The sequence below is a fragment of the Anolis carolinensis genome, chromosome 6 (genome assembly GCF_035594765.1).
Source record: "Anolis carolinensis isolate JA03-04 chromosome 6, rAnoCar3.1.pri, whole genome shotgun sequence".
NCBI classification, from domain to species: domain Eukaryota; kingdom Metazoa; phylum Chordata; class Lepidosauria; order Squamata; family Dactyloidae; genus Anolis; species Anolis carolinensis.
Window position 1 is genome coordinate 71,587,723 of NC_085846.1, and position 25,441 is coordinate 71,613,163.

General features: G+C 39.8%; 1 protein-coding gene and 1 long non-coding RNA gene across 2 annotated transcripts in view; both read left to right on the forward strand.

Annotated features, from left to right (window-relative positions):
* dync1li1 (dynein cytoplasmic 1 light intermediate chain 1) overlaps positions 1–11,885 on the forward strand; it is a 32,334-nt gene extending 20,449 nt beyond the window's left edge. The window contains exons 5-13 of the mRNA XM_003215658.4: positions 1,889–2,058; positions 2,955–3,048; positions 3,827–3,962; positions 4,366–4,477; positions 5,938–5,997; positions 6,121–6,165; positions 7,554–7,674; positions 9,850–10,011; positions 11,270–11,885. Coding sequence (XP_003215706.2) covers positions 1,889–2,058; positions 2,955–3,048; positions 3,827–3,962; positions 4,366–4,477; positions 5,938–5,997; positions 6,121–6,165; positions 7,554–7,674; positions 9,850–10,011; positions 11,270–11,382 — 1,013 coding nt within the window. The 3' untranslated portion in view covers positions 11,383–11,885. The remainder of the gene's footprint in view (positions 1–1,888; positions 2,059–2,954; positions 3,049–3,826; positions 3,963–4,365; positions 4,478–5,937; positions 5,998–6,120; positions 6,166–7,553; positions 7,675–9,849; positions 10,012–11,269) is intronic.
* Positions 11,886–13,839: 1,954 nt separating this feature from the next.
* The window catches only part of cmtm6 (CKLF like MARVEL transmembrane domain containing 6), a 41,588-nt gene continuing 29,986 nt past the window's right edge, over positions 13,840–25,441 (forward strand). The window contains exon 1 of the long non-coding RNA XR_009999800.1: positions 13,840–14,023. This is a non-coding gene — a long non-coding RNA (CKLF like MARVEL transmembrane domain containing 6). The remainder of the gene's footprint in view (positions 14,024–25,441) is intronic.

Here is a 25,441-nt window from a genome sequence, read left to right on the forward strand (position 1 = left end):
CTATTTGTTCAATCTGCTCCTTCAGAATTCTGAGAAATGAAGTTTAGGGATGCTGAGGAGCTCTCTAGCTAAGAATTCCAAAGGCTCTGCCCTGAACTACATTTTCCAGAATTCTGCAGGAGCAACTTGGACGATTGGCAGATAGCCTCCCTTCTATAAGGCTGGTGAGAAAACATCCCTAGCCACTGAAAAGAGTCTTAGAATGAAAATCATGATGGTTGAAATAGATGAGTCAAAAGCTGAATAATGTGGTACACAAATGCACATATTAGAGCTTATGTGCTTGATGTGTTTCCTCACTTTAACAAAAGAAAATAATTGTTAGAAGGAGGTGATGGGAGAATAAAGGAATTAGGGGATATGCAAAGGAGTCAATTTCATTTCAATTCTAATTTGCATCTTGGCCCACAGAGTGACTAGTTTGTTGGCTGTCAATATTGTATAGTCTGTAAAAGTCTGTTCTATATATTTAATAAATACATACCTATTGGAAAAAAGGTTTAAAAAAAATCTAAAGAAAATGGGTGAAGGCTTCCATGTAATTTCAGGAACTAGATTATCTCTTCCATTGTATGGAAGAAGCCTGAAGCTCCTGGAAAAGAGTTGCCATCTTAAAATTTCACAAAGTACTTCCCTTTGTACTTGTTTTATACAGTAGAGTCTCGTTTATCCAACCTTCGCTTATCTAACGTTTTGTATTATCCTGCGCAGTCTGCCTCTCGCCCAGATCCACAGCTGTTTCTATAAGCAGCAATGTGCAGTGGTCCAACATGTCCAGCAACAATACAAGTGCAGCCACACTTCCAAACAAGTGGCAGACTTGTTGTAAAACATTGTGTTTTGGTGCTTAATTTGTAAAATCATAACATAATTTGATGTTTAATAGTGATTTCCTTAATCCCTACTTATTATCCAACATTTTTGCTTATCCAACATTCTGCCGGCCCGTTTATGTTGGATAAGTGAGACTCTACTGTATTAACTTCTAAGTATACATTGTTGCTTCTCAGCTCCTTTGTGCTTTCCAATCAAGATATCTTCTGTGGAAGGAAATAGCAAAAAGCCAAGGAGGTAAAATTGGCAGCAGCGAAATGACATCCTTCTTCATCTTCCAAAATAAATAGTTTCCTTGTATTTTCTGTGATGCAACTTAGGTTCTTGAAGTTCTAGTAGTAATAGGAATCTTAAAATCCTTCAAATGTTGAATTGCAACTGCCATGAACCTTTCCAGCTAAGACTTAAAAGTAGAACTCCCAACAATTTTGGAGGGCCACATAGTAGCCGTCCCTTGGTTCTAAGAAAGAATGGAAATAGGTTATTGATGCTTTCTTGGTTAGAAAAACCAAAAACACTGATTTGAGGGCTTGCTTTCATATTTTTAAAAAGTTTACATTTCTTTTATTTATTAACTTGCGCTTAAGAACAGTAAAGTTTTACTACCATTGAATGATAGATGCTGAATGTTTTTCTTTCCATTGTTGGAGTATTAAATTTTTTAGGAAAAGCAAGAGCATGTGAGCATCAACAGTATTGGCTTTCAGTGAAATTACATATGATACCTGTATAATGTTATATATATATATATATATATATATATATATATATATATATATATATATATATATATTGTATACGAGGCCCCTAGAACCATATGAAATGCAAAAAAATTACTGTTAATAACTCAAATTGCCCCCCTTAAAAATCAAATTGCCTCCCTGTGGGGTGTGTGCCCCATGTTGGGAACCAGGGGCTTAGAAAACTAGTTTAACACAGCTAAGCAAAGATAAATCATTCACATTTTAGTTAATATGAATATAAGCTCTCTCAGGAGCAAAGTAATTTCCAGTGAAAGAAACCTTATCCACCTCTTCCTCTGCCTTTATTTCAGTGGTAAGAGACTTCCAAGAATACACAGAACCAGGAGAAGACTTTCCAGCTTCTCCGCAGAGGAGAAATACTTCATCACAAGAAGATAAAGATGATAGCGTCATTTTACCACTGGGTGCAGATACACTAACATGTAACTTAGGCATTCCTGTAGTAGTAGTTTGTACAAAGGTTTGTCTCATATTTAAGATAATTTTACTTATATTTAAAGGTCTACAATTAGGTTAAATTACTTAGAATGTTTTTTGTTGGAGTGCATATTGATTGTTCGTTAACATGAATTTTGTTCACTTTGTTGAGTGTTAACAAACCATTTCAGCAAAAAAAGGATATTTTATAGTTCAGACATTTATTTTAATTGTTTTAATTCTGATGCTAACACTATTTCTGTTCAAAATCTGCCTAACCCCTTATTACTTATAAATTACATTGATATCACTTTCTGGAAATGTTCATCTATGTATTCCTACTTGCCAGATTTTAAAACAGAATTGCCATAGTCTATTAAAAATCTGATGACAACAGGACAATAGGGAAAATGCAATCTTTATTAAGATCAGATCACATAGGGCATTAAATGTAAATGCTATCCCCTATGCTAGAAAGCTAGGTAAAATGTTGAATCACTTGTGTAATGTTATCTTATGGTCTTCAGTCTATCAAGGAATTTTACAAAATGGGCTTCACAGATATTTTTGGAGATAAACTTTTTGAGTTTTGGGTTGCAGATGGAATTAAGTGAGTGTAAAGATTCTGAGTCCACTGGGATTTTGAGGTCTTATCCATTTGCATAAGGATTAGATAGGGAAGAAACCTATAGCCTGCATTTAAGCTTTTGTGACATTAGTATGTGCCTTTGGACTGCTATTTCCATGTGCAGTCTAAAAGAGTTTTGAAACAAAATCATGTAACAGAAAATAGATATGCATCTCAATTACTACATTGATGTCGCTTTTGGTCTATGTAAGTATTTTTGAATGGCATATGTGCTTTGAAATTGTAATGATCAAATTCTGCAGATATAATATTCACTTTAAAAACTATTTAATATATTTGTTTCTTTGCAGTGTGATGCAATTAGTTTACTGGAAAAAGAGCACGATTACAGAGACGAGCACTTCGACTTCATTCAATCACACATCCGACGGTTTTGTTTACAATGTATCCTTCATCAGTAAAATTTATTCTAAATGTCTGGGTAGCTTTTATCTAAAGTGCTGGGAATGCCTTGTAAAAATCGCTCCATGCCAGTGTGAAGAGTGATCCTACCTTGGCTTGGCCATGTCTTCATATGAACTTAAAACTGTGCGCAGCTTTGGAACAGCCAAGATATTAAATCATGGTGCAAAATTGGTTTGAAACCCTGACCTATTTCCCAGTAGACAAGAGACGATCATCCCATAATGTTGGGTAACTTCTCCCACTCACTCCAAATAGGCAGGAAAAAAGAAAAACCTTCCAGTATCTCCATGTTGAGAGTTGCCTGTAATAGGCTAGTCTTTTTCCTGCCTTTCCCTCCATCAACAATTACTTTGTTTTGCCGTTGCTGCAGCTGCTAAAAGCTGAAAAAAACTTGCCATTCTTTAGTAATCAGTGTTTTTGTTAAGACTGAAGCAACATGGTGACAGTAATATCAATAATTATTAATTATTATTATACAATCCATTCTTTAAGGATAGGGAAGCAAATAGGTGAGGATGTGTTATTTGACTTGGGATGTGTCAGGGAAGTATGTAATTCTTTAGAAAATGTTTGGCTGATGATTCACCTTGGTGGCCTCTTTGTAAGGATATGCACAATAGACTTTCAGTTAACTGGAACTCAAGTAACCAGAGCTCTCAAGCTACCAGAAAAAAGGAAGAAATGCCATAATACTGCATTCACAAAGCTGTTTATAATACAGTAAAACTTTTAAAATTTTCTTTAACAAATAATTCAGATGGCGCAGCACTTATTTACACTTCAGTAAAGGAAAACAAGAATATTGATTTCGTGTATAAATATATTGTCCAGAAATTATACGGATTCCCCTTCAACATGCCTGCTGTTGTTGTGGAAAAAGATGCTGTATTTATGTAAGTTTTCCAGGTTATTTCAGCTATAAATTTATCTCATATTATGTTCCATTCTAAGTTAACTGCAATCTCTGCTTCTGACCATAGTGTTCCTCTGTTCAGGATTCTACCCACTGAAGTAGGACACTTGACTAAGGGAGATGTGGGAGGAAAGGGAGACATTTTTTTGGCTTTTCCAATCTGTTCAAAGCTTCTTCTATTGTATAATAAAGTGATACAGGATCTGCTAGTCCCCAAACCTAAGTTATTTCTATTGAATGGTTTCTCCCAATCCAAATCCCTTAAAATGCAGAGAACATGTTTTAATTTCAGACTCTCCAGTGAATTTTTTGTTCTGTTCATTTATACATGATGGGGCTTGCTAAAAAAGGGAACTAAATCTTGACCGTTTTTGTGTTTTCAGTCCTGCCGGATGGGACAATGAGAAGAAAATAGGAATATTACATGAGAATTTCCAGACTTTAAAAGTGGGTGATAGTTTTGAGGATATTATTACAAAGCCTCCAGTGAGAAAGGTAATGACATTACAGTAATTTAAAAATTATTTTAATTTCAACATCTTATTGGTATACATAAAGTATTTAAAGTGATAGTAATATAAACCTGTGTTCTGTTCTTATCAATTATTTTGGGTTGCAATCAAATGTATTTGGATGTACTATACATGTTATTTGAAGTCAGTGAGACATCTGATTTAAGAATTACATCTGTTCACTGCTGTAGCATGCCATAGTTTATTTACAGTTTTTCATAAAACAGGGCTGGAAAATAAGGGATACAATTTATATGTGAAGTTGGCCATAAGAATTAACGTTCTTGAAAAATTAAGGCATTGGAAACGTGAATTATCACACATTTAGATGTACGAGAATTGTAGATTGTAAGAAGATAATAAACATTAGTCTGGTTCAAGGCGTAAATTGGGTTAATTGTTGAATAATTGAAACAACAGATAGGTGAATTTAACATCATGGTTTATAATGTTTCTTCTGTATTCAGAAGGGATAGAGCACATACTTATATGCAATTCCTAGTTAGGTCAGTGCTTACATACAAGACTGCAGTAGAAAAATTAGGAATGTCTTGTATTTCAGTATTCAAAAATTGGCTCCTCACCTAAATTGCAAACATTACCAGATCCTTCTGGATAAAGCCAAAGATCCATCTGTTCTCCAGACCCATAAGTTTGGGGTGGGCAAAATAAGCCCCATGAGCAGCATGCAGTGGCAAAGTGAACCCTTTAGTGCAGAACCAGACTCATGTGAAAACAGTGTCTCCACTGAAGATTTATCACAAATTCATTCCTGAAAGAGTTATGATGGGGAAAAGTGTATCCACTGAAGATTTATTACAAATCCTTGTTTCCCCAACAAGTCATTTTTTTCAAAATCCAGTTGTCACAGGGACAGAAAATGAGGTGAAATCCTCTAAATAGGGACATAGACAGCAAAAAAATGCCACAGGGGACCTAAACGTGCATTATATATTACCTATATCCTCTGAGCTTTCTTCAAGAGCATTGTTTCCCAATCTTTGGTCCTCCTGGTGTTTGGGATCACTTCTCAGAAGCCTCAGGCTGGAGCTACACTGCCATATAATCCATATTATCAAAACAGATAATCTTGATTATCTGCTTTGAACTGGAGTATATGAGTCTACACTGCCATATAATCTAATTCAAAACAGATAATCTGGATTTTATATGGCAGTGTAGATGAGGCCTCAGCCAAGAATATCCTAGAACTCTCACTACAAAGGTTAGTGCAGGCCTCTGGAATTAAAAACTAATTGCCATTAATTGCATTTATTTTGAGGATTCCTGTGTTTGCACTTCTAACAAATTGTTCTAGCTTTTAGTAAACACTGTTAAATAGTAAATAATAAATAATGTTAAATATTAAACAATATATTATTCAATGTATTAGCTATAAAACTAATTCCAGTTTTATTAAAAAGTTTTTTTTCCTCATTGCAGTTTGTACATGAAAAAGAGATAGTAGCAGAAGATGACCAAGTATTTCTTATGAAGCAACAGGTACAACTGATTTGTGTAAACTGCATTTAAACTGTATTTTATTTAAACTAGAATTAAATTACATTTCAATTTCAATTTATTTTCAGCTTTTGCTCACAACCTGTGTTTCTTTTTGTTTTGCAGTCCCTGTTAGCAAAACAGCCACCTACTGCGGCTGGAAGACCAGTGGTTAGTCATACTTGTTTAAATACTAATGATTTATAGTAAATGATGTTGCTTAAGGGGTTTAATATGGTCACTTGTTTTTGGTGAAGTACAAATGCTGTTGCTTTTTTGGAAGGTAATCTTGCAGTATCTATTTCCCTGGCCTTGTTGAACTTGGTAGATCATAGTTCTAAATAGAGAATGTTAAGACAGCCAATCAGAAAAATGAATTAAATTATAAATTTAAAAGTAAGATGTTCAGAAGAGAGGACCTTAGCACATGCCCCACAAGGGGGCAATTTGATTTTTGAGGGGGGCAATTTGAGAATGAGTCATTAACACTAAATTGTTTGCTTTCTTACGGTGCTGGGGTCTCATATACAGTATGTAAATATATATTGTGACATACACATTTTTAAAACTAAAATGTACATGGCTGTCAGTTGGTGACAATGGAGAGAAGGAAAGCCCGCTAACAGAGAAGAGTGGTGAGAGCAACTAGAGAGTGCATGAGTACAGAAAAGTAAGGCAACTTTCATTCAAAACACACCCACTCATCTCAATTAAAATGATCAAAGCATTACAGAAAAAGCTTCCATTAAAATTATTTTATATTTATACATTTTAATTTTCTATTGTATATTTTGAAGTTTTATTTGCTATTTTTTCTTATCACCTTTTCTTAGAATTTTTAAACAATTTCTTAGTACAGTAATTTCTTCCTCAGTACCTCAACTATCACTTCGTTTTTTTATTTTTCTCTTTCATGGGTGCTATGTTCTTTGGAAGCTTGAGCAAGTAAATGGCCTTTTAGATTTCCGCCACATGAATATGAGTACTCTTTTTGAATAATAAGAATTATATGTTACAGGGAAGGGGGAGAGCATTGGGATTTTAGAGATGCTTAGGTGGGCCATGGCCAGAAAAAGGTTGGGAACCACTGCCACAGGCAGTTGATAGGCTATTTGTGACAACAAAACATTGGAATAAATAAGTCTTTTGTCTGATCTAGCATGGCTGTTCTTAACTTTAAAAGAAAAACCTTAGCAAAGTTTTTTTTTTAATCTTGCCAAAAGGTCTGCCATGTAGCACAAAGAAGGAATTATTTTTCATTATGTGGATAGCATGAGTTCTGGCTGATGACTGGTATTATATGGCAACATTAAACATATGTTTGTTACTGATTTTGAAAAGTGCGCAATCTGTAAATATATGTCTATTACCTAGTTACTCTTCTATCTTTTCTGGAAGCTCGGGGCCCTTTCACACAGCCATATAACCCAGAATATCAAGGCAGATAATCCACAATATCTTCTTTGATTATCTGAGTCCACACTCCCATATAATCTAGTTTAATGTGGATTTTATACAGCTGTGTGGAAGGGGCCTCAGTATTTCTACTTCTTATGTAGGATACCTCACCCAGAGTTCCTGGAGGATCTCCCAGGACACCAAACAGATCTGTTACATCCAATGCTGCCAGTGTTACGCCCATTCCTGCTGGATCCAAAAAAATTGATCCTAGTATGAAAGGTAAAAACCATTTACCATTTCTTTCTAAATTAAATATTGATTCATATTGTATATGAGTAATAAATTTTTTATTATATAAAAATATTTTTTATTATATAAATATATTATTCTACAGATTACACGGCCCAACTAAAAGAAATTCCTTGGTATCTCGGTTTTAGGCCTGTCCCTGGGCTTATTTGGGCACTGATTCAGAAAATTGCAGTGGATAGATTGCATCAGATCTAGTTTCTTAAATATGGTTATTATGACTTTCTGTGGGCAAGCAGATGATAACTGGTAGATGGCATATGTTCTGTATCTCAAAACCTAGAGCTGATAGGGGAAAACTGATGCTATTTTGGGAATTGGCAGGTCAGATATACCCAGAAACAGGGCTAACATTTGAGATACCAAAATGTGTGTTGGCTGCTGTTATTGGTGGTGGTTTCTTTAGTGGCATCAAAATTTTTAAACTAACCAAAACATTTACTAATGTTCTACTCAATTGAAAAGTGCTGTAATTTTCAGATTTTAGATAAAAAAATCTTTAGGATGGGCATTGTTCTTGTTAACTGGAGAAAAATAGAAGTTCTTATTCTTTGTATATGAAACAACCCTTATGCAAGGCCCTGAGATAAATGGCCGACACATTTGAGTTAAAGATCTTTTAGTTATGAGTTCTGTAGAAGTAAAAAGTATCTGATAGTTAAGTAGTTATTTCAGTATTCAGTATATAAGACAACCATGAGATATAATAGGCCATGTGGATCTTGTATACAATTATATTGTATAGAAAACTTTGGCTCAGGACTTCATGGCCTCCATTACAACCATGCATCTGTCCCAAGTAGTATCTGGTCCTACCCATGCTGCTGGACACACTTTGGACCTTGATTTCTGTGCAAGATGGGATGATGGTGATTGTGGTGAGGAGGAACATTACAACTTCCATTGTCATGGATTGATCACTACCTGATCAGGTTTAGACTTGCTGGGACTCCAAACCTCCACAGGGGTGGGGGACTGATTAAGATGGTCACCCCAGGAGGCTTATGGATCCAGATGGATTCCTGACAGCTCTTGGGGATTTTCCTGTCACCTTTGCAGGCAATTCTGTTGAAGCTCTGACTGACCTCTGGAATGAGGAAATGGCCAGGGCAGTGGACACAATCCTGAATGGCTCTCATGGAGCACAGCCAAACCAGCCTCATGGTTTTCCAAGGAGTTGGCAGTGATGAAACAAGTGAGACGGAGACTAGAGCCACATTGGCAGAGAACTTGAAGTGAATCTGACCGAGCATGGGCTAGAGCATATTTAAAAGCCTATTCCATGGCCACGGAGGTAGCAGAGAAATCGTTCCTTGCTACCGCCATTGCATCTACAAGCTGAGCTATTTTGAGTGGTCAGAGGACATACTGGTCCTCAAGGAGAAATCCTTGACCATTCAACATCCCACTGTGAAGAATTTACAAGGCACTTTGCAGATAAAGTTGCTCACATCCGTTCCAACTTAGATGTGATTATTGATACAGTTCCAATGGATGTAACTTTGGCTCGTTTCTCCAGTATTGATAGATACCTTTCAGTTTGTACAGCCTGAGGATGTAAACAGGACAGGTTCAGATCCAGGCTGACCACATTCCCCTGTACAAACCTGCCCAAGCCCTGAGATCTTTAGGAGAGGCTCTTCTCTCAGTCCCACCTTCACCTCAAGCTTGGTTGGTGGGAACAAGAGAGTGGGCCTTCTCGGTGGCTGCCCCTCAACTCTGGAACTTCCTGCCCAGGGAAGCCAGAATGGCCTCTTCCCTATTATTTTCCCGGCAGTAGGCTAAAACCTTTTTATTCAGGCAGGCTTTTAAAGACCAAGATTTTAAAGATCAAATTAGAAGGTGCTGTGGTTTTAACTTGAATATGCATTGAATATGTTAAGTGGTTTTTAACTGTGAATTTTAATACAGTTTATATTTAATTTTGTTTTAATGTTTGTATAGTTGTATATTTTAAATTGTGTACTAATGCTTTTATGTTAAGCCGCTCTGAGTCTTCTTTGAGAGAGATAAAGCAGGGTAATAATACAACAACAACAACAACAATAATAATAATAATAATAATGTTTACAGTTCTTCTTTTGTAGTGAAAGATTCAAAATTGAATTAATTAATATTATTTTTCTGTTTTAAACTTCCTTTTAGCTGGAGCCACAAGCGAAGGAGTCCTGGCTAATTTTTTCAACAGTTTGCTAAGTAAGAAGACTGGCTCACCTGGTGGGCCTAGTGGTGTTGGTAGTCCTGGTGGAGTAGGAGGCACTGGTGGTGGCAGTGGCGGCAGCTTGCCAACATCTGCAAAAAAGTCAGGTAAATGAGATTGCAATTTTTTATAATTGGGTAAAGTGGGCAGTTGTGGTTCCATCCTTTTCCACTCCTTCCCCCAATCATTCTGTGGTTGCCAGGGGTGGGAAATTCCACCTTATTGCGTGCATGGGACTTTGGAGCAGATGAAAAATTATATAAAACTTAAAAGTCCTTCCACTCTTAAATAATAATGTTAGAGCAGAGACACGTGCAGAACAGAAAGAGAACAGCTAGATTTGCTAAAAACTTTAATGTTGTACATTGTTAGCAGGAATTGTTTTCACTGTACTCTATTGATCTTGTCCATGGCTATTGAATTTGAATATTCTCATTTATGAGTGGATGACCGTCAAGCTTAATCATTTCTGCTTCTCATTTTAAGACTACTAGAATCATTTTGTCCCAGTTTCCAATCACATAGCAACCCCTACTTTCTATTTTCTGTTTGATTTTGCTTTTACTTCCATAACGTGGTATTAAGATAAATCTCCCTCTCTTCTGTTCATTGATAAAAATGAGACAGCCTTTTATTGCAGTCTCAAGCATATTGCAGGGTGGAAACTGTATAGTCTATGAGTCACTGCAAACTTTTGACCACCATGAATTCTATGTTTACATTGCTCTTCTTCCTCTGACTTCAAGCCAGAGATACCTTCCTGTTAAACCTACTCAGAGGCAATCTAGCTAATGCTACTAAATATGTATCCTGCAAAAGTGCTGTACCAGTAGGTGTATCTGAAGGATGATGTACACTTTCCTATGTCTGCAAGCTTTTTATTGCATAGTTCCTTTCAGACCTCAAATCCCTCATAAATGGGAGCTGGTTCTCCTCTATAGGTATCCCCCTCCACTCCTCATTCTGGCAAATGGAAAATTCTGAATATAGAACAGTTTTTATGACATTGTGTTTTTGTGACCACCACACATTATGGATAAAGGTGCAGTTTGATATGACTCAAGGCTGTGCCATCTGAGAATACATTAGAGGAACTGTTTGAAAGTATATTCCTGAGGGTTACATTCAGAAAAAGTCTCAGAGCTTTCCATGTGGAAACATTACCATGGGTATTCAGTTCATTTGCACTTTCATAAAATAATTGGAGTCCCTTGAATACAGTCTTTTAAAACTACACTTTATAATTTTGCTATATATTTTAATAGCAACTCCATATTGACTTCTGTGACTGTGAATACTTGATATGCACTGCTTGTAGGGGAAAGTGTCACATAAAACATTACATGTTGTATCCTTCCTGTATAGGCCAGAAGCCTGTCTTAACAGATGTTCAAGCTGAATTGGACAGAATGTCACGGAAACCAGATCTGGTCTCTCCAACCACACCGACATCCCCCACAGAAGGTGAAGCATCTTGAAGACACCAAATATAGCCATTTATTCAATTTTCTGGAATAATTTAAACTTGCCTCGGCCTCTTCCTTCCGTGACTGGGACTAGGGAGCTGAAACACTTTCAGAGGAGGACAAGCAGTTTATGTCTTTTGTGTTGCCCAACATTGTAAAAGGGAACTGTACAGATGGAAAGTTATCACCCAATGTAAGACTGCTGTTCACAGTACAATGTGGCATTCAGAAGTATGGATTTTGTTTAAAAGTCAGCGTAATTCTGTAAAATTGGAAGTGTCCACTTAATCATTTGTAATGCAAAAAAGCTGCTTGAAGAGTTGGAAAGGGGATATGCAACATGGGCACTTAATTTATACTGATCTCCCAAACTTTTTAGTTTAATGCAGTTTTACAAATTAACCTCAAGGGGGAGGATTTCCTAGGTTTTGTTGGAAAGAGATCAATCAACTGTTGTTTTGTGCACCATCAATAAACTAACTCAAATAAAATTTACCACTTCATTTGGAATATGACTTCAGACTATGGTGATCTCATTTGATATTTAAACTGTATTAAGCTACTTAAACTAAACTGTGATGCCAGAACCTGTTACAACGTGAAGGATTTACCACTGAACTGGTTTGAAGTGCTGAAATTAAATATCATTTGCAGGTTTAGCAAATGATTGAAAACAAAACTTTCTCAGAAGCTTCCAACAGACATGGCTATTTGAACATTAGATATACATAGAATGCGATGAACATTACCATCAAATTTTACAAAAAGATAATTTGTGGAGTTATTTCTTTATTTATCGGCATACCTTACCAGTCTTTTGTGTGGGAACAGGCAATTCATTCTCTTTATATAGATCTAGTTCTGTTTTCAATACATTTAATATAGGTTTTTGCATTTGACAATGTTGGTGTGATTTTCACACATCTTTTTAATAAGTTGTGTTCTAAAAAGGTTGTGCAAATGGGACATTCTGGGACATAGCATTTATTCCTAACTCAAGTAACGTTTTTTCTCCTTTTTAAGAAATGATTATCTTAAATGGTTCTCTAGTATTTTCTCATTCAAGGAATTGATCAGGTCATTTAACAGTACTGCATTTTAATACACTTCTGGCCTATTCAGTTGTCTCTAAACCACCACTTCTGAGAGGTATCTTAAAATATAGACAATATTATAAATCAAGATTATTCTGTTTACGTTTAGTGCAGTATCGTGCATAAGACTTAATACTTAATAAGGATGAGCAATTCTCAGCAGAAAAGTCTTGTTAAGAGGGCAGGCCTAAATTAGAGGTAAGCAGTTGTGGCCCTTTATATGCTGGCTTGTAGCTTTCTTCAATCCGAACTAGCATATCCATAGTGATGAATGCTCGGCTCCTGCTGTAAATCCATGTTAAGTATTTCTCCCCTCTTTTTTGTAATATTTTGTTTTGTTGTTTTGGATAAATGGACAATGACATGAATTGGAATCCACAGAAACATTTTATGTCTACTGTCCTGCCTCCTCTGAAATTTCATTCCCTTTCTCAGTAGGCCTAAAATGTTTTGTAAGTTTCTGAACTTTCAAAAGCAGTTTACCATATAGTATGTGGAGCAATTGTTAAAAGAAGCAAGTCTAGTTGATTCTAAAATACATGAAATTTATTGCATGATTCATCATATCATGACTACTATATGCAACAGTGTGGAAAAAAATAATATGAATCTACACATGGCTCCACAGCAAATTTGAAATTGCTGCTTGTAAACTTTTCTGTAAAATGAAACGATTTCAAAAAGGAAAGTTAAGGGAACTCTACAACTATCTGATAAAAGAAGAAACCTGGGCTTATGGCTGTATTGTGATCTAAATCTGAGGAGAAAATGCTTAACCTTACAAGGAACATCTTTAAAGAAGACTACAAAATTCTACAATTCTAATCAAATTTGTGCAACATTTGAATGAGCATTTTGGTGCACATTTAAAATGTGCATGAGGTTATTCTACGGATAAGGTAAGTAACATGTCTCTCTATTCAATTATGACTTAGGGTTAAATTGTTAGTGTCTATTCATATATTTGTATTGTAATTACAGAAGGAGTGCTTTCTTGGATCTAACATCTGTACACCACTTAATATGTTCTATCAGAATACATGGATCTTTCTGAACTCCGCAAACACAAATGTATTAAATACCATCATGTTTCTTAGAAGATAGCTATTTTTTCAAATGTAGACAGTTAAATTTCTTTGTTGTTGTGAAGTTTATGAAAATATTTTGAAGAGGAAGAGGCAATACAAGCACTTGACTATCAACACAATATAGAAGCCAATCCCATATCAACAGGAGGATGGGGAAGATGAGAGATCAAGATGTAATGGTTGAAAATTTGAAATGGATGGCATGCTAATATGTTAAATACATTAAACTAAGTTTTAATCAGTAAATACTAGCTAAATCGAAAAGAAATCTAGCATAGAATTTTAGAATGTACTGTATCTGCTTTTCAGAGAAAAAGAAAGTTGGGAAGCTTCCAGAGAAAAAGAATATTATGCCACTGCCACTGAAAATGTCGTTCTCCATTCCTTCATTTGGATTTTGCAAATGGTTTGTGTCCAATAGATCAGTATCAAAGATCACTATGCGATACAAAGGCAGGATCCTCTTTTCAGGTAGGTTGGGACTTAGCTATTCAGTGCTCCTAAGCGTGTACATAGAGTAAAAGAATTTGAGATATATTCGCAAGTAATTTATTGTTGCTGCTTGCCTTCACCCTCTATTGTGTATATCAAAAACAGTTTAGCAAAGGTCAGAATCCTATAGCCCTCCAGACGGTGCATTGCAATTTTCTAGTATTCATCACCATAGGCTGCTGGGACTTGCAATCCAATAATATCTATATGAATCTCATCAGTAGTTTAACAGATTCCTTGGTAAACTGTAAAATGCACAACATATGGCCTGTGGGCGGATGCAGCCTACACAGAGCTTCCCTGCGGGAATGGCACAAGGCTGGCCTCCCCATTGCTGGTTGGCCCTTACACTGCCTGCTTCCTGGAGGGAGGAAGAATTTATTTATTTATTTATTTCAATTATTTATACCCCGCCCTTCTCACCCGAGGGGACTCAGGGCGGCTTACAAATGGCAATTGATGCCGTTACACTGATATACAATAAACTAAAACGATTAAAACAGTTAAAACAGTCATAAAATAGTCATAAAATACAATATACAAGTTTAAAACAATGCAAAGTGCTTATGCCATTCATCCACCAGACCTTATACAAGAGCCGTAATTCAGACCGCGTCGAAGCCAACACATGCTTATTCCTCAAATGCCTGCGTACATAGCCAGGTCTTCAGTTTTTTTCTGAACCCCAAAAGGGATGGGGCCTGCTGAATGTCACTGGGTAGGGAATTCCACAGCCGGGGAGCCACCACCGAGAAGGCCCTGTCGTCCCCACCGCCTGTGAGGCGGGTGGGACTGAGAGCAGGGCCTCTCCAGAAGATCTTAAGGTTCTTGTGGGCTCATAGGGGAAGATACATTCGGACAGGTAAATTGGACCAGAACCGTTTAGGGCTTTGTAGGCCAAGACCAGCACTTTGAATTGGGCTCGGTAGCATATTGGCAACCAGTGGAGCTGGCTTAACAAGGGAGTAGTATGCTCCCTGTAAGCCGCCCCAGTTAACAATCTGGCTGCAGCCCGTTGTACTAATTGGAGCTTCCGGGCCGTCTTCAAAGGCAGCCCCACGTAGAGCGCGTTGCAGTAATCCAACCGGGATGTGACCAGAGCGTGGACCACCGTGGCCAAGTCAGACTTCCCAAGGTACGGGCGCAGCTGGCGCACAAGTCTGAGTTGTGCGAAGGCTCTCCTGGCCACCGCCGAGACCTGGCTCAGCGATGAGTCCAGGAGAACCCCCAGACTGCAAACCTGTGTCTTCAGGGGGAGTGTGACCCCGTCCAACACAGGCTGTAACCCTATACCCTGTTCAGCCTTATGACTGACCAAGAGGACCTCTGTCTTGTCTGGATTCAATTTCAATTTGTTAGCCCTCATCCAGTCCGACACAGCGGCCAGACACCGGTTCAGGACCTCAACAGCCTCCTTAGTGACAGGTGGGAAGGAGTGACAGAGCTGGACATCATCTGTGTACAGATGACACCTCACCCCGAAACTCCGGATGATCTCTCCCAACGGCTTCATGTATATGTTGAACAACATGGGGGACAGTATTGAACCCTGCAGGACCCCACAAGTCAATGGTTGTGGGGCTGAGCAGGTGTCCCCCAATGACACCATCTGGGATCGACCCTCCAGGAAGGACCGGAGCCACTGCAGAACAGTACATCCGAGCCCCATCCCAGCAAGGCGCCCCAGAAGGATACCGTGATTGACGGTATCGAAGGCCTCTGAGAGGTCCAGCAGAACCAGCAGGGACACACTCCCCCTGTCCAGCTCGCGGCGTAGATCATTGACTAAGGCGACCAAGGCTGTCTCGGTACCATGCCCCGGCCTGAAACCAAACTGTGCCGGATCTAGAAAATCAGTGTCAACCAAGAATGCCTGGAGTTGCGCGGCCACCACACGTTCCACGACCTTGCCCAGAAAGGGAAGATTGGAAATAGGCCGATAGTTCTCCAATTGAGTGGGGTCCAGTGATGGCTTCTTCAACAGCGGTTTGATCACAGCCAATTTAAGGCTCGCTGGAAATATGCCATCCCGAAGGGAGGCATTCACCACCGCCTTCACCCACTCAGCCAATCCCCCTCTGGCTTCTCTCACCAGCCAGGATGGGCAGGGGTCTAGGATGCATGTGGTAGCCCTCGCCTCTCCAAGCACCTTGTCCACATCCTCGAGCTCAACCAATTGAAAAGAATCCATCAAAATGGGACAAGAAGATGCTCGTGTTACATCCCCGGAGACTGCCGTTAATATGGTGTCAAAGCCAGAACGGATCAGAGCAACTTTGTCCGCAAAAAACTGAGCAAATGCTTCACAGCGGGCTGCCGAGATGTCAGGGATCCCCTCTTGAGAGATGGGATTTAACAAACCTCTGACAACTCGAAACAGCTCCGCCGGACGGTTTTTTGCAGACGCAATATTAGCTACGAAGAAAGCATTTTTTGCAGCATCTATTGCCGCGGCAGGAACACAGCCGTGTTTGGTCTGATTCATTCTGCTTCGAACGCCACACACACTCTAGTTCCCTCTTCTTTCGCTTCATCGCTGCCAACTCCTCGGTGAACCAAGGAGATGGTTTAGCTTGGGTACTTGAGAGGGGACGTTCCGGAGCGATAATGTCTATTGCCCTGGCCACTTTGCCATTCCAGAGAGAGACCAGAGCATCGACAGGATCACCAACCGAGGCAGCAGGAAACTCCCCAAGGGCCATCAGGAATCCATCTGGATCCATAAGCCTCCTGGGGCGGACCATTTTAATAGGTCCTCCACCCCTGCGGAGGTTAGGTGGCGCAGTCAGCCTAAACCTGATCAGGTGATGGTCGGTCCATGGCAAAGGGGTGATGGTAAGCTCCTCCACACCGCCACCTTCCTCCCATCCCTGGCAGAAAACCAAGTCTAATGTGTGTCCCGCTCTGTGGGTGGGACCAGATACCAATTGGGACAGCCCCATGGTTGCCATGGTGGCCATGAAGTCCTGAGCTGCACCAGACAGGATGGTCTCAGCATGGACATTGAAGTCCCCCAGCACCAAAAGCCGCTGAGACTCCAATGCCAGGCCTGAGACCACCCCCGCTAGCTCAGGCAGGGAGACTGTAGTGCAGCGGGGTGGTCGGTACACTAACAGAATCCCTAATCTGTCCCGGTCACCCACCCTCAGATGGACACATTCGAACAAGGTTGACTGCGGGATGGGGCACCTGGTCAGAGGGATGGAATCCTTGTAGACCACTGCAACACCGCCTCCCCGTCCTCCGGATCTTGGTTGGTGCTGCACGGAGTACCCGGGAGGACAGAGTTGGGTGAGATTGACCCCACCCACCTCATCCAACCAGGTCTCCGTTATGCACGCCAGGTCTGCTTGCTCCTCCAAGATAAGATCTTGGATAATTGCAGTTTTTCCGTTTGTAGACCTGGCGTTCAGCATCACCACCTTTAGTCCGGAGGAACCGCATAAGTTTTGCGGCCCGCATAAGTTTTGTTTTTTAAAAAAATTGACCCTTTATAACTAGCAAGTTGTGCAGTCCCGATGCAGATTTAACTTTATTTTTTGCCTTTTTTTGACATAGGTCTTAACTACTTGAAGTAGTTCCTTAACATATTATGCAATCAAACGGGCATTTTCTTTGAAACGCGTACAAAGTCCCAATAGAATTTCAACCAAAAGTATGTTGTACATATGTTCATGTAATAGTCACAAGGCTATCCTAAGTAATGGTTGAGGCTTACTAGAGAAATACTGTGAAATGCTTTACAATTAATCTGGTCTTTCTGAAAGAGCTAATGGCCTATTTTCACACACATTTCATTTTCTTTGCTTATATAGTAGCGATGTTCAATTAGGGAAGAAAATTCACTCATTTAGCACAATAGTCTCCTTCAGGATTCCTCTAGTGTTGAGCCTTGAGGCAATGACTATATTAACAATTATCAGGTAGGCTGAAGAAACAACCCCTCTACATGTGGGTTAACTCCTCATGACAACCTCATTAATGCAGTTCTGCATGATTCTATGTTGTTATAGCCATTGCCTCTCCCCTTTCCAATTCCCTCCTTACCAACTTGATGAGCTTTCTCTCTCTTTTTTCTTTAACTATTATTAGTTAGTCATGGCTTTTGATTTAGTTAATAAGAAAGTAAAATGAATTGAAAGAGTTTTAGGAGGATCCCTGCTTGCCTTCCAAGAAGAGAAAGTGATAAGCAAAAGGTGATTTAATTTTGCCATTTCGCTAATCATCATCATAGGCGATCCCTTGTGGCTGAGAATGATTGCCTTCCAAGTGTAGGGCTTTGGCGGTGGGTCTGTGGGTGACTAAAAGACCTATTCTTGATCTGCATGTTCCTTCGCAGTGAGGACATCGATTTCCAGGTGTGAGGCCGTCTCGACAAGGGTTGGCTTGACATGTCTTCCTCCTAACACGCTTCTCTCTTTTGCCCTCCGTTCATGCCTCTTCGAATTCCACAGCATTGTTGGTAACAGTTGACTTCTAGTTAGAATGCTCGAGGGTCAGGGCCTCCCAGTTCTCAGTGTCTATACCACAGTTTTTAAGATTAGCTTTAAGCCCATCTTTAAATTTCTTTTCCTGTCCACTAACATTCCATTTTTTGTTCTTGAGTTGGGAGTATAGTAATGGCTTTGGGAGACGGTGATTGAGCATTTGGACAGTGTGGCTAGTCCAGCGAAATTGATGGTGGAGGATCATCACTTCAGTGCTGTTCAGTGAGAGGCCAGGCTCTTTGTATGCTTCTGCAAAGGTGTTTAGAATGGCTGTAGGTCTTCTTCTGAAGGAACACAGACTACATTATCATCAGCATATTGGAGTTCTGTAACAGCTGTTGTTGTGACCTTGGTTTTGGATTTTAGTCTGCTGAGGTGAAATAGCTTGCCATCTGTCCAACAGATGATTTCCACACTGGTGGGAAGCTTCTCATCCACAAGGTACATTATCATACCAATGAAAATAGAAAATACACCTGACACCTGATTCCATCTTAAATGGATCACTTTTGGAACCATTATTGTCCAAGACTGTTGCCCTCATGTTACCATGGAGGAGCCGCAGGATGTTCACAAATTTGTCAGGGCATCCAATTTTTTGGAGGATGGTCCAGAGAGCACTGCGAGTCACTGTGTTGAATGCCTTTGCAAGGTCAATGAATGCCATGTACAGAGGATGATTTTGTTCCCTGCATTTTCTTGGAGCTGTCGTGCAGTGAAAATCACTGTTCATCTGGAGGAGTGGAAGCTTTTCTGGGATTCTGGGAGGATGTCTTCTGAAATAGGTACAAGGTGGTTTGCAAGGATTCTTGCAAAGAAGTTCTTAGTGGAGGTTAGAAGGGAGATACTTGGATAATTTCCACGGTCTATTCTTTCCCCCTTTTTGCATAGGGTGATGATGGTGGTGTCCTTGAAGTTTGCTGGATTTTTTTCAGTCACCCACATTTTTTCAATGAGCTGGTGGACGTGTTGTGTCAGCTCAGGTCCACCCTCTTTAAAGATTTCAGCAAGGATCCCATCAGGTCCACTAGTTGGCTTTTTTTTTTTTTCGTGTCAGGAGCAACCGGAGTTGCTTCTGGAGTGAGAGAATTGGCCGTCTGCAAGGACGTTGCCCAGGGGACGCCTGGATGTTTTGATGTTTTTACCATCCTTGTGGGAGGCTTCTCTTATGTCCCCGCATGGAGCTGGAGCTGATAGAGGGAGCTCATCCACACTCTCCCCAGGTGGGATTCGAACCTGGCAGCTTTCAGGTCAGCAACCCAACCTTCCAGTCACATAGTCCACTACGCCATCTGGGGGCTCCACTAGTTGGCTGATAGCCTTGCTGACTTCCTCCAAGCTAGGCAGTGCTACAAGCTCCTCCCTGGTTTGTTGTTGTGGAATTTGCGAGAGAAGCACTTTGGTCATGTTGGGGCTTTGGTTAGGGAGGTTATGGTAGGGAGCTGTATGCCATGATTTGTTGGGCCATAGATGACCTTTGCGGTTTTAACCCTGTGCATCATGGACATCTGCAGAGTGTTGGATTTTTTTAGCCTTTTTTGTCCATCAGATGTTCTTGAGTTTTTTTGTTCTTCTTTGGACCTCTGCTTTTGTACTAGTGTAGATCTTTTTTTTAATAGCAGCACAGTTGGTGTCTCTCTGCCATATTTGGAAGGCTTTCCTTCCCTTATCAATTAACTGTTGGATCTCAGTATCATTTTCATCAAACTAGTATTGGTGTTTCTTAGATTGGTATCCAATAGTTTCTTCACAAGCTGTGATGATAGAGGTCTTCAGTTTATTCCAATGTTCCTCAACATTTTCTGGGTGTTCTGTGGGTAGATGATCCTTGAGTGTTGTTTGGAGAAGGATTCTTTTGGAGGGCTTAGATGTTCATTTTTTCCCTTATCTATTTTCTTTTTTGAAGTCTGTGTTTGGGGGCAATTTTGATGGCCATCAAGGAATGGAATTAATCTGTGGTCTGTCCAGCAATTATCCGCACTTGTCATGGCTCTTGTGAAAAGCACATTGTGGTGGTCTCTGGCATGTATAATTACATAGTAATACCAATGTTTTGACCGGGGGTACTTATATGATGTCTTGAGTGTGTTTTTCTGGCAGAAGAGCATGTTGGTGATGAGGCTGTGTTCTGCACATTTGGTGAGAAGAAGGATGCCAATCAGGTTGCTGTTTCCAATCCCATCTTTTCCTATGGTCCCTTCCCACAGGTCAAAATCCTGTCAAACTCTTGTATTAAAATCTCCCAGGAAGATGATTTTGTTCTCCTTAGGTATTTGATAGGATGGTGTCCAGCTGACAGTATTTTTTTTTTCTTTGATGTCTTCGTCAGCATGTAGTGTTAGTGCATAGGCACTTAGAATGGTTTCCTGCTGGTTTTTGGCAAGATTCAGAGTTGAGAGTAGTTCATAAATGTGATGAGTGCTTTAGACAGATACTTCACCAGGTTGTTTCTGATAGCAAAGCCAACTCCTTTGTTCTTCTTCAGGCAGTCCCTTCCAGAAGGTGTAGCCTCCTTTTTCTTCCTTCAGCTGTCCCTCTCCTGTTCTCCGGGTCTCTTGAAGAGCGGCTATATCAATGTTAAAGTGTCTCAGCTCCTCTGCAATAATAGCCTGCATTCTGAGTGTTCATTGCCTGTGTTGTCCAACCATGTCCTTATGTTCCACGTTCCAAAGTTAATTTTTCTTTTTTTTTGGCTACAAGGTAGTGACCCCTCTGGACGCGGTAGTCAAGTCAGGGATAAGAGAGGCAGACTATGTTTAGGACATCTTTTCTAGACAGTGAAATGGAAAATTATAGACATCTGTGCATTCAATTTCAATCAACATCTTTTCTAGACCCCTCCCCGAATAGGGGGGAGCAGAGTGGATCCTCAAAAGGGCTCTTCAGTTCTGGATACACTTTCCGAACTACTCAACTGCCTCTGACTTGAGGTTGAGTGGCTGAATCCATATCTACCGCCCATATGCGAGTCTGTGAATAGGGGCTTCCAGATTTCACAGTCCTGCTCCTGTCGCCGCTTGCTGATCACCATGAGACTTTTGTTGGTTTTGTTTTATTTTTCTTGGAAGACACCAGTGTGTGAATTTATGTGTGGAGGTTAGTGCACAAATGATCAGCACAGTCTTCACAGAATGAGGATCCCATCCAGTGACATGAATTAAACTTTTGACCGCTGGCTTCTCATCTGTTGCACCTTCTCCCACCTTCACAGCCATTGTAACGTATCATGTTACCATCCACCTGCTCCGCCGTTGAGTTTAGATTGTGCTTGGTCTGGTTCCTCCACTGCTGCACTGCTGCCCAAGGAAACCCTCCTGGGAGCACATGACTCCGACGGCTATGCCCGCAGGTTCACTGGAACACACAACCCCCTTCACCACGACAAGGTGATAATCTATCAAGGGAATTCCTCACAGGACTGGGAGATCATGGAGGGTTAGCAATGCAGTGTCACAAATATTAACATTCACTTGCCAAGCGAGGGCGGAAATGCTATTAAAAATAAACGCTTCCAGCGAAAGTGAGGGTTGATCTCCACAGCAGGAGGCAACGTTGGAAAAAAATAAAGGAAACTGAACTAATAGAGTGCTAAGAAGAAAAAGACAGAAGTAAGACAAAATTTACAGTTAAAATTATACTGTGTAAGCCCGTTAAAAGTGGCAATGGGTTCTTGGAGTTCAAGAGACTTCTAGTTATTCTGAAAACAGATTCCAGCAGAGAAGTGGAATCTGCAGAAAGGAAGCTTGCAATCAGGTTCAGTTAAGTAGTTAAGTGGGCAGACATGCACTTTGATGCACAGGTCTTGTCAGTCAATCAAGAACTACAATCTGAAAGAGAAAAGAGCCTCTTTGAATTCAAGTACTCTGAGTCAATTTATGAATTATCTGGCATGCCTATCAATGGAACATCCTCTCAAGGATAGTCAGCTTCAACACATACATCTTAATTTAATAATATAGGTGTGACAAATACAAATAAAATTAACCAGTCATCTCTAGAAGTTAGAGCTTCTCATATTAATAATGACTCTCCATTTAATACTACTATCTGTGGCAAATATATTTAGGGAATTAGGGCAGAACAACAAGCAGGAATTCAATCAACATTAAATAATCAGCATTTATTAAATACAATGAATGAATCTAATAATTTAAGTGATGTAATTTATTTTGCTCAACGTGATCCAGTAGCTTCAATAGCTAGTGGTAATAATAAGTGAGGAATAATTTAATTCAATGAAATAAATAATTTGCAGTCTGATGGGCAGATGGAGGAACAAGTAATGAATTGAAGACATAATTTATTCCAATACATCTTTGAAATGCAAAGAAAAGCCAAAACATTTAGATACATTAATTCATGCAGTAAATAGGGCTACATTAACTAATGTAAGTGGCTGACCTAGATTTGATAGAATTGGAATCAGTTTTTGGTGATCATGTGGAAGAGCTGGAGAGTGACTGAATAATATCCTATTAAAAAGTTAATTGTAAGTAGGACTTGGTTTCCTTGAGGCTGATCATTTGAAGAGTTTGTTGAGGAAAGTATTCATACTTTGGGTTTAAATTCAATAAAACAGGATAATTTGCATGGTTAGATACAAGCAAATTGGCAGCAATAATGTAGTAGGTGACTGTGAATTATATTCAGACCTGAAGTACTTTAATTAATTTGTGCAATATAAAATATTTGAAATAGAGACAAACTACTTTGGACAACTTGGAGTTAGGTTGACTCCTTGCTATCTATATGTTTATGGGAAACACACTTGCGAGTTTCCATTAATCCATTCTGTAGGTAATTTCTTCATTTCAATACAAGAGTCATCATTATCAATGTGTACCTCTACCCTTCAGCTCCAAGAGTATTTACCAAAGATTTAGTTCCAATAAGCAACTAGTTTACATGTTCCCTTATTTGAATCTTTGGGGGAAAAAACCCTAAGGTGTCTTTAGTTCAAGGTGCTCTTTTTGGTGTCAGCTCCATGGGTTCCTGAAGTGGCATTTCTGTCTATCCACCAATCAATTTTTGTAGGTTTAATGATAAGTCATTTTTAGTCATAGATCCATCTGTTATTCCTGAATCATTAAATAGAGGATAGGTAGTCAGATGCTAGAACTGTCCATGTTATGCCTAAATCCTGAACTTCTATACATAGACAAAGTGGTATTCGTTGGAAGTCTGAAGTGTAGTAAAAGTATATCTATGATGGATGAGAAGGATTTGGTGAATAGAAACTTTGTCTCCTTTAATTTGAGGACTTTGAGAGATAGAGCATCTAAACAAATGTTGTCTAGATGATTAAAAACTGTATTTTTTCTATGTTATGCTTTTGCGATAATCGGTAGGCCACAAATGCATCTGTTCACACTCCACCACACTGGTTGCAACAACAACAGCCCATTAGAAAGGCAACTTCAATTGAAGATGTTTGGGGAGCTGCTGGTTGAAAAGAGCCTTTGACAATGTCACAAAACATTACAATACAGATCTAAGTCAAGCCACTTTGACAGATCAAGTTTTGCAGACTGTGCTGAATGAGAATGGTTGTTGGGCCCAGCCCGGAGATAATGGCCTGAGTATGTGGCGCAGCGGGTTAAATCGCTGAGCTGCTGAGCCTGCTGGCTGAAAGGTTGGCTGTTCGAATCCAGGAAGCAGAGTGAGCTCCCGCTATTAGCCCTAGCTTCTGTCAAACTAGCAGTCCAAAAACATGCAAATGTGAATAATCAATAGGTACCGCTTCTGCAGGAAGGTAACGATGCTCCATGCAGTCATGCAGGCCACATGACTTAGGAGGTGTCTACGGACAACAGCGGCTCTTCAGCTTAGAAATGGATGGACGCGACTAGACTTTATATCAGGGGAAGCCTTTACATTTAAAGGTAAAGGATATTCCATACATACTGGATTGCTCCTTTGGCCTACTGAAAATGAGGGGTTGATACTTTGCATGAATGGTTATTCTGGGGAGCATGAAGGAGCAATCTACCTCCACACAGGAAAATACATGTTAATACGCACACGCACACACACGCACACACATAGGGAGACCCTAAGTTTAAATTTTAGGCTGGGTGCTGGGTAAATGACGGAGGACCGCATTTGGCCTGCTGGCATTAGTTTGGGGACCCCTGTGTTTGATCCTGCCTCAATCAGATTAGCACTAGGGGTTAACCCATGGTCATTGCTTTTTTATCCTCCCTAGAATGACTATTCACAGTATCAACCTCTCATTCTGAAAGGTGATAAATAGATTTCCTTTATTTTCAAAATGTTTGTACAAATGCTTTTTTTTGGAATTCAGATTGAGTCCAATCTTTTAAGAACTACATAAATTTAGGGAGACACAATATGTAATTTAAGAGTATGAGTGTTGGACTAGATCACTAGGAGACTGTGGTTCAAATACCTGCTAAGCCAGAGAAACAAATTGAGTGACCTTGGGCAACTCAGAATGTCTCAACCTCAGTGGGAGGTAAAACCAAAACTCCTCTGCACAAATTCTGCCAAAACAAAACCCCCTGAGAAGCTTGGCTTAGGATTGCCATGGGTACACTAATACTAATTTAATGATGGCAGAGAAAACTGGGTATCTATAAGGAAACTTTATCACTTAAATCATAGAATCATAGAATCATAGAATAGTAGAGTTGGAAGAGACCACATGGGCCATCTAGTCCAACCCCCTGCTAAGAAGCAGGAAATCGCATTCAAAGCACCCCCGACAGATGGCCATCCAGCCTCTGCTTAAAAGCCTCCAAGGAAGGAGCCTCCACCACAGCCCCGGGGAGAGAGTTCCACTGTCGAACAGCTCTCACAGTGAGGAAGTTCTTCCTGATGTTCAGGTGGAATCTCCTTTCCTGTAGTTTGAAGCCATTGTTCCGTGTCCTAGTCTGCAGGGCAGCAGAAA